The sequence below is a fragment of the Petromyzon marinus genome, chromosome 25 (assembly GCF_048934315.1).
Source record: "Petromyzon marinus isolate PM22_M1 ecotype Great Lakes invasive population chromosome 25, UKy_Petmar_22M1.pri1.0, whole genome shotgun sequence".
Lineage (NCBI taxonomy): Eukaryota > Metazoa > Chordata > Hyperoartia > Petromyzontiformes > Petromyzontidae > Petromyzon > Petromyzon marinus.
In genome coordinates this window covers 10,003,171-10,016,653 of record NC_133691.1, presented here as the reverse complement: position 1 = coordinate 10,016,653, position 13,483 = coordinate 10,003,171, and the positions used below count along the sequence as shown (strand labels likewise).

At 49.3% G+C, this 13,483-nt stretch overlaps 1 protein-coding gene across 1 annotated transcript in view; it reads left to right on the top strand.

The window, feature by feature from the left end:
• DNAH5 (dynein axonemal heavy chain 5) overlaps positions 1–13,048 on the top strand; it is a 111,149-nt gene extending 98,101 nt beyond the window's left edge. The window contains exons 70-81 of the mRNA XM_076069536.1: positions 434–624; positions 1,321–1,442; positions 2,030–2,179; positions 2,839–3,084; positions 3,907–4,126; positions 4,573–4,778; positions 5,667–5,870; positions 6,476–6,691; positions 7,628–7,840; positions 8,459–8,611; positions 9,017–9,251; positions 9,887–13,048. Coding sequence (XP_075925651.1) covers positions 434–624; positions 1,321–1,442; positions 2,030–2,179; positions 2,839–3,084; positions 3,907–4,126; positions 4,573–4,778; positions 5,667–5,870; positions 6,476–6,691; positions 7,628–7,840; positions 8,459–8,611; positions 9,017–9,251; positions 9,887–10,041 — 2,311 coding nt within the window. The 3' untranslated portion in view covers positions 10,042–13,048. The remainder of the gene's footprint in view (positions 1–433; positions 625–1,320; positions 1,443–2,029; positions 2,180–2,838; positions 3,085–3,906; positions 4,127–4,572; positions 4,779–5,666; positions 5,871–6,475; positions 6,692–7,627; positions 7,841–8,458; positions 8,612–9,016; positions 9,252–9,886) is intronic.
• Positions 13,049–13,483: the final 435 nt, after the last annotated feature.

Here is a 13,483-nt window from a genome sequence, read left to right as displayed (position 1 = left end):
GTCTGCACCAAATAACATTATTCATACGAAGTTTGGTTCTGCGCTTAATTTTTTATAATTTCCACCTCTGAGAATTAAAAACAACAGTTTGTCTTGTGATCAATATATATCTCTCTAGCAGGGATAGGTAGAAAGGTGTTGCCCCCTACTGTGTGGACCCGAGATTATTCCCAGAGATCTCAGAAGTAGTTTATCTACTTCCATTGCACATTCTGTAACGTGAAGGGTTGCACTGCTCTGTGAGAGATCCACCATTACTAATTGCCCCCACGATATGAAACAAATAGCACAATTGTGATAAAAGTAGGCAAAAGAGACAAATATTTGATAAAGATTGGAGGCTGTCATGGTCTTGGTGAGCTGTGCGTTCGTAAAATCAAAAACTTTACCCACCCACGCCTAACCGTTGTCACGTAACCTCTGCTGTCTGCAGGTCGGCCAAGAGCCCCATCACCAGCAAGCGCATCAGCAACATCATTGAGTTCATGACCTTCGAGGTGTTCAAGTACGCGGTGCGTGGCCTCTACGAGGAGCACAGGTTCCTGTTCGCGCTGCTGCTGGCGCTGAAGATCGACATGCAGGCGCGGCGCGTGAAGCACGAGGAATTCCTCACGCTCATCAAAGGTGGGCACCGTCTCCGGCCGCGGCAGTGCCAACGAGCGCAAGGGGTTCAGTCATAATTGAGGTTCTTTTTGGGTTAGATCGTGTAAATGTAAATTTGTCGTTAACCCACCATCACCCGATACAGCGAATTAGTAAGGTTTGTCACGTAAACAAAACGTGCCAATTAGTTACTACTTCAGCACACCAATTTGTTGGAGAGTAAACCCACATCATTTACAATTTGAGTACGACGTTTCTCTGGAAATTACTACCAGCTTCATCAGGCGATTTTTGTTGGGAAGCCTACATGTTACATGGTAGGGGTTCATATTAATGTTTACCAATGAAGGTTAAAAGCGTTTATGTATTAGCTTCATCCGTCCATCCATCCCAAAGAGGGGACAACGATAAGTCTAGTAAAGATGATCTGCTATGAATTAACCCATCGTATAAAGTTGTTGCTATGAGGGAATTTCCTGATTGAAAACTGAAAATAATCCCTGGGTTTACTGAAATAATAATGAAAAAAAGTTTCTTTACGATCACTCAAAGGAAACATAGATTTTAATATTTTGGCTGACTGGCCTGCATGAGGAAATATTCAGTACTTCCCTCAGTAGTTCCTGGTTTAAGCTTCTTTTTGCTATAGCTGAACTTTCCACAGAATTCTCGTTTCTTGAGGTGCGCCATGAGAGGCCGTTTTGACTGCGGTTGTAGGCGGCGCGTCGCTCGACCTCAAGACCTGCCCTCCCAAGCCCGCAAAGTGGATCCTGGACCTGACGTGGCTGAACCTGGTGGAGCTCAGCAAGCTGCGGCAGTTTTCGGACATCCTCAACCAGGTGCCGACGCACTCCACCTGGCGGCGGTGTCATACCGGGTCGTCCCGCGCGTTGTCCAGCACGTTTGTCCGACATTGCCCTCCATCATTGCTCGAAGCTTCTTGAGCATGTGGCGAAAGGTTTCGAACGTCGTGCCAAACAACACGCGGCACAACCCAACATCGCATCGGAGGGCGACACAGCGCGACTGTGAACACGTAAAGAGTAGCATTACTCATATCGCTCTGTTGGTGAGCCAACGTCACATGCCCGTTACAGGGCTTTTGTTTACAATAGAGGGATTTTAAAGGGGGCACAACTACCCACCTCTGATCAAACCACGCAGAAAGCGACCGGTCTCATCAGATCTCGGAATATAATCAGGTTTGAGCCTGGATAGTGTTTGGGTGGGTGACCACAATGCGCATCAGGTTGTTGTAGCCTGCTATGGGGCTACGTGGTGAGCAGCAGACATGAACGCAGCTAGGAATACCCCAGAACAGCTAGAGACAATTGGGAACAGCCTTAAGCATCTGGGGAACAGCTAGGAATGCCTGCACATAGCCAGGGGCAGCGCAGCTGTGACCCATCGCGGTGGTGCCTCGCAGATCACGCGCAACGAGAAGCAGTGGAAGAGCTGGTTCGACAAGGAGGCGCCCGAGGAGGAGCCCGTCCCCAACGGCTTTGACCAGGCGCTCGACTGCTTCCGCCGCCTGCTGCTCATCCGCTGCTGGTGCCCCGACCGCACCATCGCCCAGGTGCGCCGTGGCCTCCGGAGCTGGCGCGAGTTTGGGCCTGTCGCCGTCGCCGAAATGTTTCAGTTGAGATTTTTGGCCAGGTTCGGTGTGCCGCTGAATGTTTCGTTTTTTTTGTGCTCGATTTTTTGTTTTGGGCTGAAAATGTGCCGATTATGCAACGCACACAACTATGTGATTTGTCAATTGAAATAAATGTTTGTGCTCGTGATACGTACATCATATATTTTGTGTGCGTGAGTGATATTTTATTGTTTATAATTTGTGCAAATTTATATGCCAATTATAGGCCGTTACATATAGGCTATTATGAGTGAACAAAGGTGTACAAATTAGGCAGGACATACAAAATTAGGCAGGACATATAATTAGGCAGGACATATAAGAGTACACGAGGTTGCAAAAACAATATTTTTTTATCATCTAATCGTAACCCCACATGCTGACAATTCATGGAATATCTAAAGAGTTGAATCTCTGCACACCTCATGCGGTTGTCTCCATTGTTCGCAAACAATTTGGCAAACTGCCCCAGCAATGTATTTAGATAATTTTGTCAGCATGTGAAAGTGGCTGTTTGTCATCACTTTCAGTTTGCGGTGTCAAAGTGCACTGGATGTTAGTAATTGATGTCCTCTCTCTCTCGCTCTCACTCTCCCCAGGCACGCAAGTACATCACAGAGACGATGGGCGAGAGCTTCGCGGAGGGCGTCATCCTGGACCTGGAGCGCACCTGGGAGGAGTCGGACCCGCGCACACCGCTCATCTGCTTCCTGTCCATGGGCTCGGACCCCACGGACTCCATCATCGCGCTGGGCAAGCGGCTGCGCCTCGAGACACGATACGTGTCCATGGGCCAGGGCCAGGAGGTCCATGCCCGCAAGCTGCTGCAGCTCACCATGGCCAATGTAAGGGGGGACGCCTGCTCGCCGGGCGCACCTGGGGACACTTGGGGGGCACCTGGGCACACCTGGACACGGCTAGGGTCACCTGGACATGGCTAGGATCACCTGGACATGGCTAGGATCACCTAGGCACAGCTAGGATCACCAGGACACAGCTAGGATCACCAGGACACAGCTATGTTCACCAGGACACAGCTAGGATCACCTGGACACAGCTAGGATCACCTGGACACAGCTAGGATCACCTGGACACAGCTAGGATCACCAGGACACAGCTAGGATCACCTGTACACGGCTAGGATCACCTGAACACGGCTAGGATCACCTGGACACGGCTAGGATCACCTGGACACGGCTAGTATCACCAGGACACAGCTAGGATCACCTGGACACAGCTAGGATCACCTGGGCACAGCGAGGATCACCAGGACACAGCTAGGATCACCAGGACACAGCTAGGATCACCTGGACACAGCTAGGATCACCTAAGGACATCTGGATACACCTGGGCACACCTAGAAGCACCTGCTATAATAGGGGAGAAGGATTAAAATGCATAATCTATTGTTATTGTTATTGTTTCTTAAAGTAATAGATTTACTTACTGACATGTTTGCGGTCACGTGAGCAGGAGCAGGTAATAATTGAACCAGCACACGTAAAGATATTAATTTTTTCAGCATCACATACAGCTAATCCTGAGCCCAGATAATCCGTCTACTGATAATTGAGTTGCCTGTATATAGCAGAGCCATTGGCTTGCCTGCGTGAGTGACTGGCACACAAGCACAATGTGTTCGTGTCCACGCGTCTGCATCCATGCAGGGCGGCTGGGCACTGCTACAGAACTGCCACCTGGGGCTGAGCTTCCTGCCGGAGCTCATGGACACGCTGTCGGAGGCAGAGGGCGTGCACGAGACGTTCCGCCTGTGGATGACCACCGAGGCGCACCCGCTCTTCCCCATCACCCTGCTGCAGATGTCCATCAAGTTCACCAACGAGCCCCCCCAGGGCCTACGCGCCGGGCTCAAGAGGACATACGCCGGTACAGCACGCGGGACACGTGGCTCAGCCTGCTGTCAGCGGATGCAGTTTCCTTCTGTGTGTCTGTCTATCCGCATGTCTGTCTGTCTATCCATCAGTATGTTTGTGTCTTTCTGTCCCTGTTTGTCTTTCTGTTCGTGTGCACGTGTCTTTTCCACTGTCTATTTGTCAGTCTGTGTATCTGCATGCCTGTCAATGTGATTATAATGTATACCTGTCCACGTGTTCGTCTCTGTGTGTGGAGATTTCCACTTAATTCCCCAATGCAGGGGAATTAAATATTACACGCACGTTACAATGCTAATTTTATGACCAGTCTATTCCCATCCAGTCTCTTGTCATCCTTCAGTCCATGCGTGGCTCACGTGCGTACATATTTGCTCATCTCTGTGCGTACACGTGTGCCTGCACGTGTGTGTGTGCGTGTGTGCGCACGTGATGTGACAGCCATCAGCCAGGAACAGCTGGAGGTGAGCAACATGGTGCAGTGGCGGCCCATGCTGTACGCCGTCGCGTTCCTGCACTCATGCGTTCAGGAGCGGCGCAAGTACGGCCCCCTGGGTTGGAACATCCCCTACGAGTTCAACCAGGCCGACTTCAACGCCACTGTGCAGTTCGTGCAGAACCACCTGGATGACATGGACATCAAGAAGGTAGGTGCCAGCGCTGCCCCCCACCCACTCAGAGGTAGCTCTGTGATATCTGCTTACTTGGGCTAGATATCTGAATGGAGACTTTAACTAATTTCTTTAGACACTAATTTCTTTAAAACTGCTTTTTGTGTTTAGTTTGTTGTCCTTCCCCGCACCACCAATTAGCACGGTTGGCTATGTATGGTGTTAAAGAAGTTCAATATATGTACATACGTTTCAGGAGATGACACTGAGAGATGGGCTATCCAATTATTTAAGTCATCAATCACTCTGGCGATTATCGGATCGATTACATTACACATTAAATATCACGAAAATAGTTGAGAAAGTCTGACTTCTGTTCCCGCGTGCACCTCTGGATGAAAGGTGATTGATGGGACTGGGTGACGTCATCGGTATCATGAACGGTGTCATGCCAAGCACGGCTTATTAGTGAGTTTCCCACCTTCAGAAGGCAGTACATCAGGGTGGCCACTGTTTTTGACAGGGCCTGAACTATCGACCCACAAAACTAGTAGTCGATTGCAATTTTTAGTCGACTACATCATGGGACCTTTCTTTCCAGTATCAAAATATAAGAATAGGTTTTACCCTTTTTGGTAATAAAACAGTTTGTGTTAAGATGATAAAACACCAAACAGAAACCTTTCGCAAGGAATCCTGTCTGCATCAACCACACATACATGTAATCAAACATCCTCCAATAATGTTTTGCCACAAGTCCGTGTGCTTAATGCAAACATCTTAACACCTGTTTTATTTCCAGAAAGGGTAAAACCAATTCTTATATTTAGTTGACGAATCAACCGAATCGACCCATCGTGCCAGCTCTACGAGTGAACGCCCCCTAACTCGCGCTGGGGGGGTGGGGGGTGTCGTCACCACCAGGGCGTTTCGTGGACCACGGTGCGCTACATGATCGGCGAGATCCAGTACGGCGGGCGGGTGACGGATGACTACGACAAGCGGCTCCTCAACACCTTCACCCAAGTGTGGTTCAGCGAGAACATGTTCTTGCCCACGTTCTCCTTCCACAAGGATTACACCATCCCGCGCTGCACCACCGTCGACCAGTACCTGCAACACATACAGGTACCCTGTGGGGTGCGGGGGGCAGGGGTGGGCCCGGAAGTCTTAATTCGCTAGTGTTGCAATTATTGTAAATTTTAATCTTCATAATCATCATTATCATTACCATCATAATCATAATTATGATCGATTATATTTATAATGTGCTGTTCGCAACAAAGGTGTCCGTGTTTACAATGTACAGCTTCCGGAAATATTTGTACACATTTATGTGTATGTGCTTTTTGAGAGGGTACTTTTTTTGCATGCACGATTTCTAAATTGAATATTGTGTATGCAAATCAAGAGTATGAGTAAGCATTTCTGTGTTGTGGAGTGTGTGGAAAATTGCACCCATCAGTGTGTGGATTAAAAAAGGTAATTTGAAGGAATCTTGGAAGTAGTTCTGTGATATCTCCTTCCACGGGCCATTCTCCTAACAGTCGTGGAAAAAGACAAAAATTAAAATCCCACTGCGCTGGTTTTCGTGTTTTTTGCCGTGCTGTTCTCCAATGTATTTTCGGACTGTGCCGCATATCCTGCTGAGCGTCTTCACGAACTCGACGCGGATCGTTTGGAGAGCTAAAACGAAAACGCGGTCGCGCTTCGCTCCGACTCTCCCGCGGCAGAGCCTTCCAGCGGCCACCACCCCGGAGGTGCTGGGCCTGCACGCGAACGGCGACATCACATACCAGACGACGGTGGCGCGCGACGTGCTCGACACAGCGCTGGGAATCCAGCCCAAGGACAGCGCGGCGGGCGGCGGGGAGACGCGCGAAAGCATCGTCTACGCCAAGGCGCAGGAGATGCTGGAGAAGCTGCCCCAGGACTACATCCCATATGAGGTATGCTCCGGCGGTGGTCGGGTGCACCATTGCTCTTCTTGTTCGAGTGAGGACGTTGCGGACTCGGGGTTTTAAGGGTTTCGGCGCGGCAATGCGCACGCGTGTGGATTTGTGGTGGAGTAATTAGAATGTTTCTGAAGTAAACTATTTAAATTATAAAACTACGTAAACTATTTTTTTAATGTTATCAGGTAAGGGCCCACTGAGCTATTACAGCTTTTCCTCGGAAGCGACCTAGCCACAAATGATAGCTCAACAAAGTGGCTTATCATGTGGAAATGTATCGCAGCCAAATACTCTAAAGGTATGTTTCCAAATGTGGAGGGAAAAACCGGAGGACCTGAAATAAAATCCACGCAACCATGGGGAGAACACGCAAATTCCAAATATACAGCCGGCGTCAGGTCAGGATCGAACCCACGACCTTCTGTATACCAGGGGAGGTAGTTAACATCTCGCCACCGTGAAGTGGCTCCATCATCAGTGCTTTGTCTGCTTGCCAGGTGCACGCAGCCGATGTAACTTGCCAGGAGAACTGGACTGATGCAGCTGAACAAATAGCGAGAAGGGGCCCTGGCGAAGCCCCAAGAGTCGCGTTAGGTGTAGGGCCAGTGACAGGGCTAGTCCAGGCTAGAACACTGGCCAATTGGCTGTTTGACTAGTTGGTAAGAGTTAGGGCTTGCATTTGGTTGGCTCGTCTGCTCGACCCCCCAACTGAACATACTTTTTTTACATTGCAATATTTTGGCATTTCAGTTATTGCAAATGTTTATATTGGTGTTTACAGTGCATTATTTTGCTTCCATTTTCTACACACTTTTCTGTCTGATTAGAATTGGTTCATTAAAAGCACATTTGTAATTTGATTAAAAAAAATGATGGCGAGTGACCTCCTGACCTCTGCCCTCTCGCCCTCCTGCTCCTCTCCTTGCGAAGGTGCGGGAGCAGCTGCAGAAGATGGGGGCGCTGCAGCCCATGAACATCTTCCTGCGGCAGGAGGTGGAGCGCATGCAGCGCGTCATCTCCCTCGTGCGCTCCACGCTAAACGATCTGCGCCTTGCCATCGAAGGAACCATCATCATGAGCGAGGGCCTCCGCGACGCGCTCGACTGCATGTACGACGCGCGCATCCCCGCACGCTGGCGCAAGGTACGCACGCAGCGGGGGTGGTGGGGGCCGCCTCGGTGTTGGAGCGCTCTGGTGTCCGTCGTCATTACTGCCGTTGCTGCTCTAAGCCTTGTCGTGATCACCGGCGGCATTGTCACAGTCATTGTCATCACAAACTGTCTTTAATGTTTTCGTTATTACCATGACCACCACCACCACCACCACCGTAATCATTGCAATTGCCTTTGTTGCAACTGTCAATACCACCAGCTCTTTTCATTTCAGCTGTAATTGTAACAAAGACAAAGATCCCCGTATAGCTTTAAGACTATTGGGGCAAGTGCTGTTAGCGAGCAAGTGCTGTTAGCGAGCACCTGTCAGCGAGTCATTGTAACAACAGTCATCATCATCAGCAACACTATTGTTTCGTCCATCAACAATGTCACGATTAGGCACAACCATAGCGAGAGATATATCAGATGCGGTGTCAATCCAGGCAGACCGAGCTAAAATTAGTCTCTGGGTGAACTTCTCCCTTCTCTTCCCTCTGATTTGCGTGGAATCATGTCTGAATATGGGCGAGCGACCGAGTGATGTGAGAGCTACGCGCGTCAAGTGCTGCCTGTGCCCGTGTGTGTTTGTGTGTGTGCGGGACGTCAGGCCTCCTGGGCGTCGAGCACGCTGGGATTCTGGTTCACGGAGCTGCTGGAGCGCGATCGCCAGTTCCGCTCGTGGTGCTTCCAGGGCCGGCCCAGCTGCTTCTGGATGACGGGATTCTTTAACCCGCAAGGCTTCCTCACCGCCATGCGACAGGTGACCCCGAGTTTTGATTATTTTTTTTTTGGGGGGGGGGGGTTTATGAGGAGCTTTAAGGAGAGTGCCGGGGACTGCTGTAATTTGCAATGCTGACACTGTGAAAGTTGTTGAGTTAAGATTATTAATTATTATTTGCTAAAGTGAATAGCATGAGGAACACATAGATTTTCTTTTAATTATATACACATTGTAAATAAAATCTGTTACTTATAGACAAGTTGTTTGAATCTTTATTTAAATTTTACTATCTTATCCAGTGGCACCGGGTGGTTGCGATCCAGGGTGAACGGTTGGGTAACTGCAGTCTTCGTGTCCATCGCGGCACAGCATTCCATGAAGCACGTCTACAAGATACCCAGCCTGACCGTGCGCGTGTTTTGCATGCGACGCCGACTCACCCAGGAGGTGACGCGTGCGCACAAGGGCTGGGCGCTGGACAGTGTGGTGCTGCAGAACGACGTGACGCGCTGGCTTCGCGAGGACGTGACGCGCTCGCCCGACGAGGGCGTCTACGTCCACGGCCTCTTCCTTGAGGGCGCCGCCTGGGACCGGCGCAACGGCCGCTTGGCCGAGGCGCGGCCCAAGGCGCTGTCTGAGCCCATGCCGGTCGTGCATATCTACGCGGCCAACAACCCCGGTGAGTGCTGTGGCTGCGCGATGAGCGGGGCGAAGCATCGGGGGTGGGGGGTGGGAGTGGGGGTCCGTGCGCTTGCGTGTGGTCCGTCAACGTGCAACATTGCCACGTGGAAATATTCTCTGGGTGGACTGAAATTATTTTATCGGGGTGTGAAAACATATTTGCTCTGTTATGTTGTCACTAACAGAGCACATAGTAGACCGAGACATAGAGAGAAAGAGGTAGTCAGTCATAGGCGGTAGGAAGGGTTTGTGCCTGGACTCGCCATGACAGATATCTGGTGGAGGGGAGTTTCAGGGTATTGCGGCAGTAGAGAAGAATGCATGACCTCTCATTGAACAGAGGTTGCCGGGCGACTTCCAAAGACAGGCTTCATTGCCGGAGTCGAGGGTGAACGGAGGGCAGTAGAGTGGGATTAAAGGAGAGCAGTCGGCAGGAGCAAGTTTTATAGGATCGTGCGGGTTAACAGTGCAGTGTTTAAATTGATCTGGGATTGGATTGGGAGCCAGCAGAGGAATCAATCAGTGTTAGGGTGATGTGGTCACATTTTTGGGTGCGGGTTAGAAGTCCTGCAATGACCTTCGCATCGTTAATGGTCTCGTGGTCTCGATCCCCTGTTCCCTCTCGCCGAGCAGCTGGGTCTAAGGACACGCAGCTCTACTCCTGCCCCATCTACAAGAAGCCGGTGCGCACCGACCTGAACTACATCGCCGACGTGGACCTCCGCACGGCGCAGCCGCCCGAACACTGGATCCTGCGCGGGGTGGCCCTGCTCTGTGATGTCAAATAACGGCCGTGCTGCCCTGAGTGGGGGGGGCAAGGTGGAGTGCGTTTGGAGGGAGGGGGGGGGCAGTCACAGCTGAGAGCTGAGGGAGGCTCTTCCATCGCCTGCTCAAGAACGACTCGCCTCTGCGTGGCGGGAGCTCGTTGGTGCTGTGCGATGGGAGGTCGGGAGGTTTCGAGAAGGAGATTTATTTTACGGGGTTGCGCCAGCCTGCCTTAAGGCTTTTTTTAACCTTATTTATATTTAATATAACAATTATACACTGGAATAATTGTGTTGACATTATTGAAAAATGATCCAATAATAAGTGAGTGAATACACAAAGGGTGGTTGGGAATATAAATATTTATGATCACGAATTGGGGCAGTAAACGTTTTTGTATTTAACCAGTAAAGCGTTTCCACTGCAACAAAGGACATTGTAATTCATTATCGCAATGGCGAGGTATTTTAGACTCATGATTACTATTATGGCCTTGCTCTTATACCATCTGGGTTTATAAGGCATTTAAATGCAGCGGCAGATCAACAAATGTGAAACAGTTAAACCTTCTAATTCATTCAATAAAAAGTCAGGTTTGCCATAATCTTGTCATCCGCAAAAAATGAATATCTGTCTCTAATTATATGCCCGGCTCTCAAAATATCCAGAACACCTGCATGAGCACGTTAAATTTGATCATTCTCAGTCTTTTTTTGATGGGCTTGTGATTCCTATTTATTCTGCGATGTTTACATCTGGCAGAGCTTGAGCCCCCCCCCCTCCCCCTCGCTCTTTTAATCGCAAGGGCTGAAGCGCCACCACGAATGCCAGGTTTCCACGACCACTTGGAAGGGTGCAAATTCGGTTCGTCAAGCAGGGCTAACGGGCTTGGACAGGGTTCCATGGTAACCGCTACCAGGCCAAGAGGGCACTGAGAGGGCTCACAGCACCCAGTCTTGCGAGCTCATAGTTCTAAAAAGAGAGCCACTCGCTGTCACCTGGACCTACCTTCTGAGTCAGTTGCGGCATCTTGACAGGGTCAATGGGATGTGATGGTCGTTGGCGGCGTCAATGGCATAGTTCACCTTTTAGGCTGTGTTTTTGCAACAAAAACTGTTTACAATAGTACATTTTCCTTGGGATTGGTTGGCTTAACCCAAGCCCTACGTTAAATGTTTTTTTTAAGATCGCGTCTCTCTGACCACTGATGGTATGGAGGAGAGCCCAGAGAGCCTTGTGGATCATGAAGTGTGTGGACACAGATTCCGATCCGTGTTGTTAATCCTAGAAGCTAAATGGGTCGATCCTTGGGCCGTCGGGTGCACTTACCAATGGCAGTGGAAACGGAGCGCAAGTTGGTCCCATGGTGAGACGGGACACTCTGTAAGACCCTGTTTAATTCATAGGGCAAACATTTTTTTTTTACGAACAATCATCTCTTGTCATGAGAGCAGGTGTTAAATTGGAGTCTTCTAAGTCACAAAAAAACTGTTGACTGTAGATTTTTATGTAAATGTTACTGTCATTATGTATGTGTTTGTTGTGAATCCTCATTTGACTTGACTGTGCTGTCTATTCCAAAGACCAAATGCATAGTTATAAAATGTTTTGATTTTTTTAATGGTTTTTTTGTAAGTAAAAATATCCATGAGCCGCAAGCATGTCACCAAGCATGTCACCAAGGGCCTCTTGCAAATCGCTTTACAAGAGCCACGCAGACACAACTCTGTCAAAAGCCCCAGTCACCCTTTGCTTAGTGGGGGGGGGGGGTCACTCATTCTCCTCTGTTGCCTTCATACTACACAACTTTGTTTACCATGCAACATCGTTGCAACTGATGCAAATAAGTGGACGTTAGTGGGAAACAGGTTAAATATTAGTTCACGAAGATAAGGAGAATAAGGAAAGTAGGTCAAAGAGACGAGTGGCAAGTGGGGGGGGGGGGGGGGGGGGTAACTCTTGCATGCACGTCCACTCATATACCCACAGCTGTCAACGTGCCAGACTGCAAGCCGTTTCTGATTTGGAAAATCCACCGATTTAATTGGCACCACTCAATTGGTCACCACTGAATTTGCCGCCATTAAATACGCCACACCTGATTGGCCACCACTAAATACGCCACACCTGATTGGCCACCACTAAATACGCCACACCTGATTGGCCACCACTAAATACGCCACACCTGATTGGCCACCACTAAATACGCCACACCTGATTGGCCAACACTAAATACGCCACACCTGATTGGCCAACACTAAATACGCCACACCTGATTGGCCAACACTAAATACGCCACACCTGATTGGCCACCACTAAATACGCCACACCTGATTGGCCACCACTAAATACGCCACACCTGATTGGCCACCACTAAATACGCCACACCTGATTGGCCACCACTAAATACGCCACACCTGATTGGCCACCACTAAATACGCCACACTTGATTGGCCACCACTAAATACGCCACACCTGATTGGCCACCCCTAAATACGCCACACCTCATTGGCCACCACTAAATACGCCACACCTGATTGGCCACCACTAAATACGCCACACCTGATTGGCCACCACTAAATACGCCACACCTGATTGGCCACCATTAAATACGCCACACCTAATTGGCTACCCCTAAATGGCCCACCAATGAATTGGCCACCACTGGCTTGACCACCCCTGGTTTGGTTACCACTTCGGGAATTGTTCACCGCTAAATTGGCCACCCTTTATTTGGTCACCACGGTTTTGGCCAACCCTAATCTGGCCACTCATTTGGCCACCGATTCTCTTTACTCTGGGTTCACAAATGACAACACACCCCTGCCTTCAATTAGCGCCCTGTGCCATGCACAAAACGCGCGTGTAGTGTACCATGATAATTGTTGTAACAGCCCTCCAAATGTTTTTCGTTTTACATCTAGGCGACTTTATGCGTGAAGTAATGTGTATTTGCAGTGATAAGTCTCTTGTGTGCAATCAGCCTGGTTATTTTTATTTCCCTGAAATTTAATAAAGTATTTAAAGAAGGATGTGACATGTCTCGTTCGTATGCACGTTTGCACTTTATCGAATTATTTTTTGTGTCAAATCACCGTTGGGATCTGATTATTTCATGATCCATCTGAGATTAATGAAATGCGTAGTTTAACACTTATCAGTAGGTCAGCAGTGCTTGTCCTATGCGTTAAATGGTTCCTGCCATTAGGATTGTGGAAATTCTACCGCTGATTCAGAACTACTAACAGATGCGCCCAACACTCGGAAAAGGTGGGAGACACGTCGATCTTACTTTGACATCAACCTGGATCTAAGCGATCCTGACACCTATTTTTGGGGGCATGACTGCCCCCAAAAATATTCTGAGAAGCCGAAGTAGATTGTCGAGGAACAGCCGTGAACTGTCAAAGCTCAGCTCTCAGTGACCCCAAGCCCTCACTTTGCCACTTAGAAGCCAACAAAGGG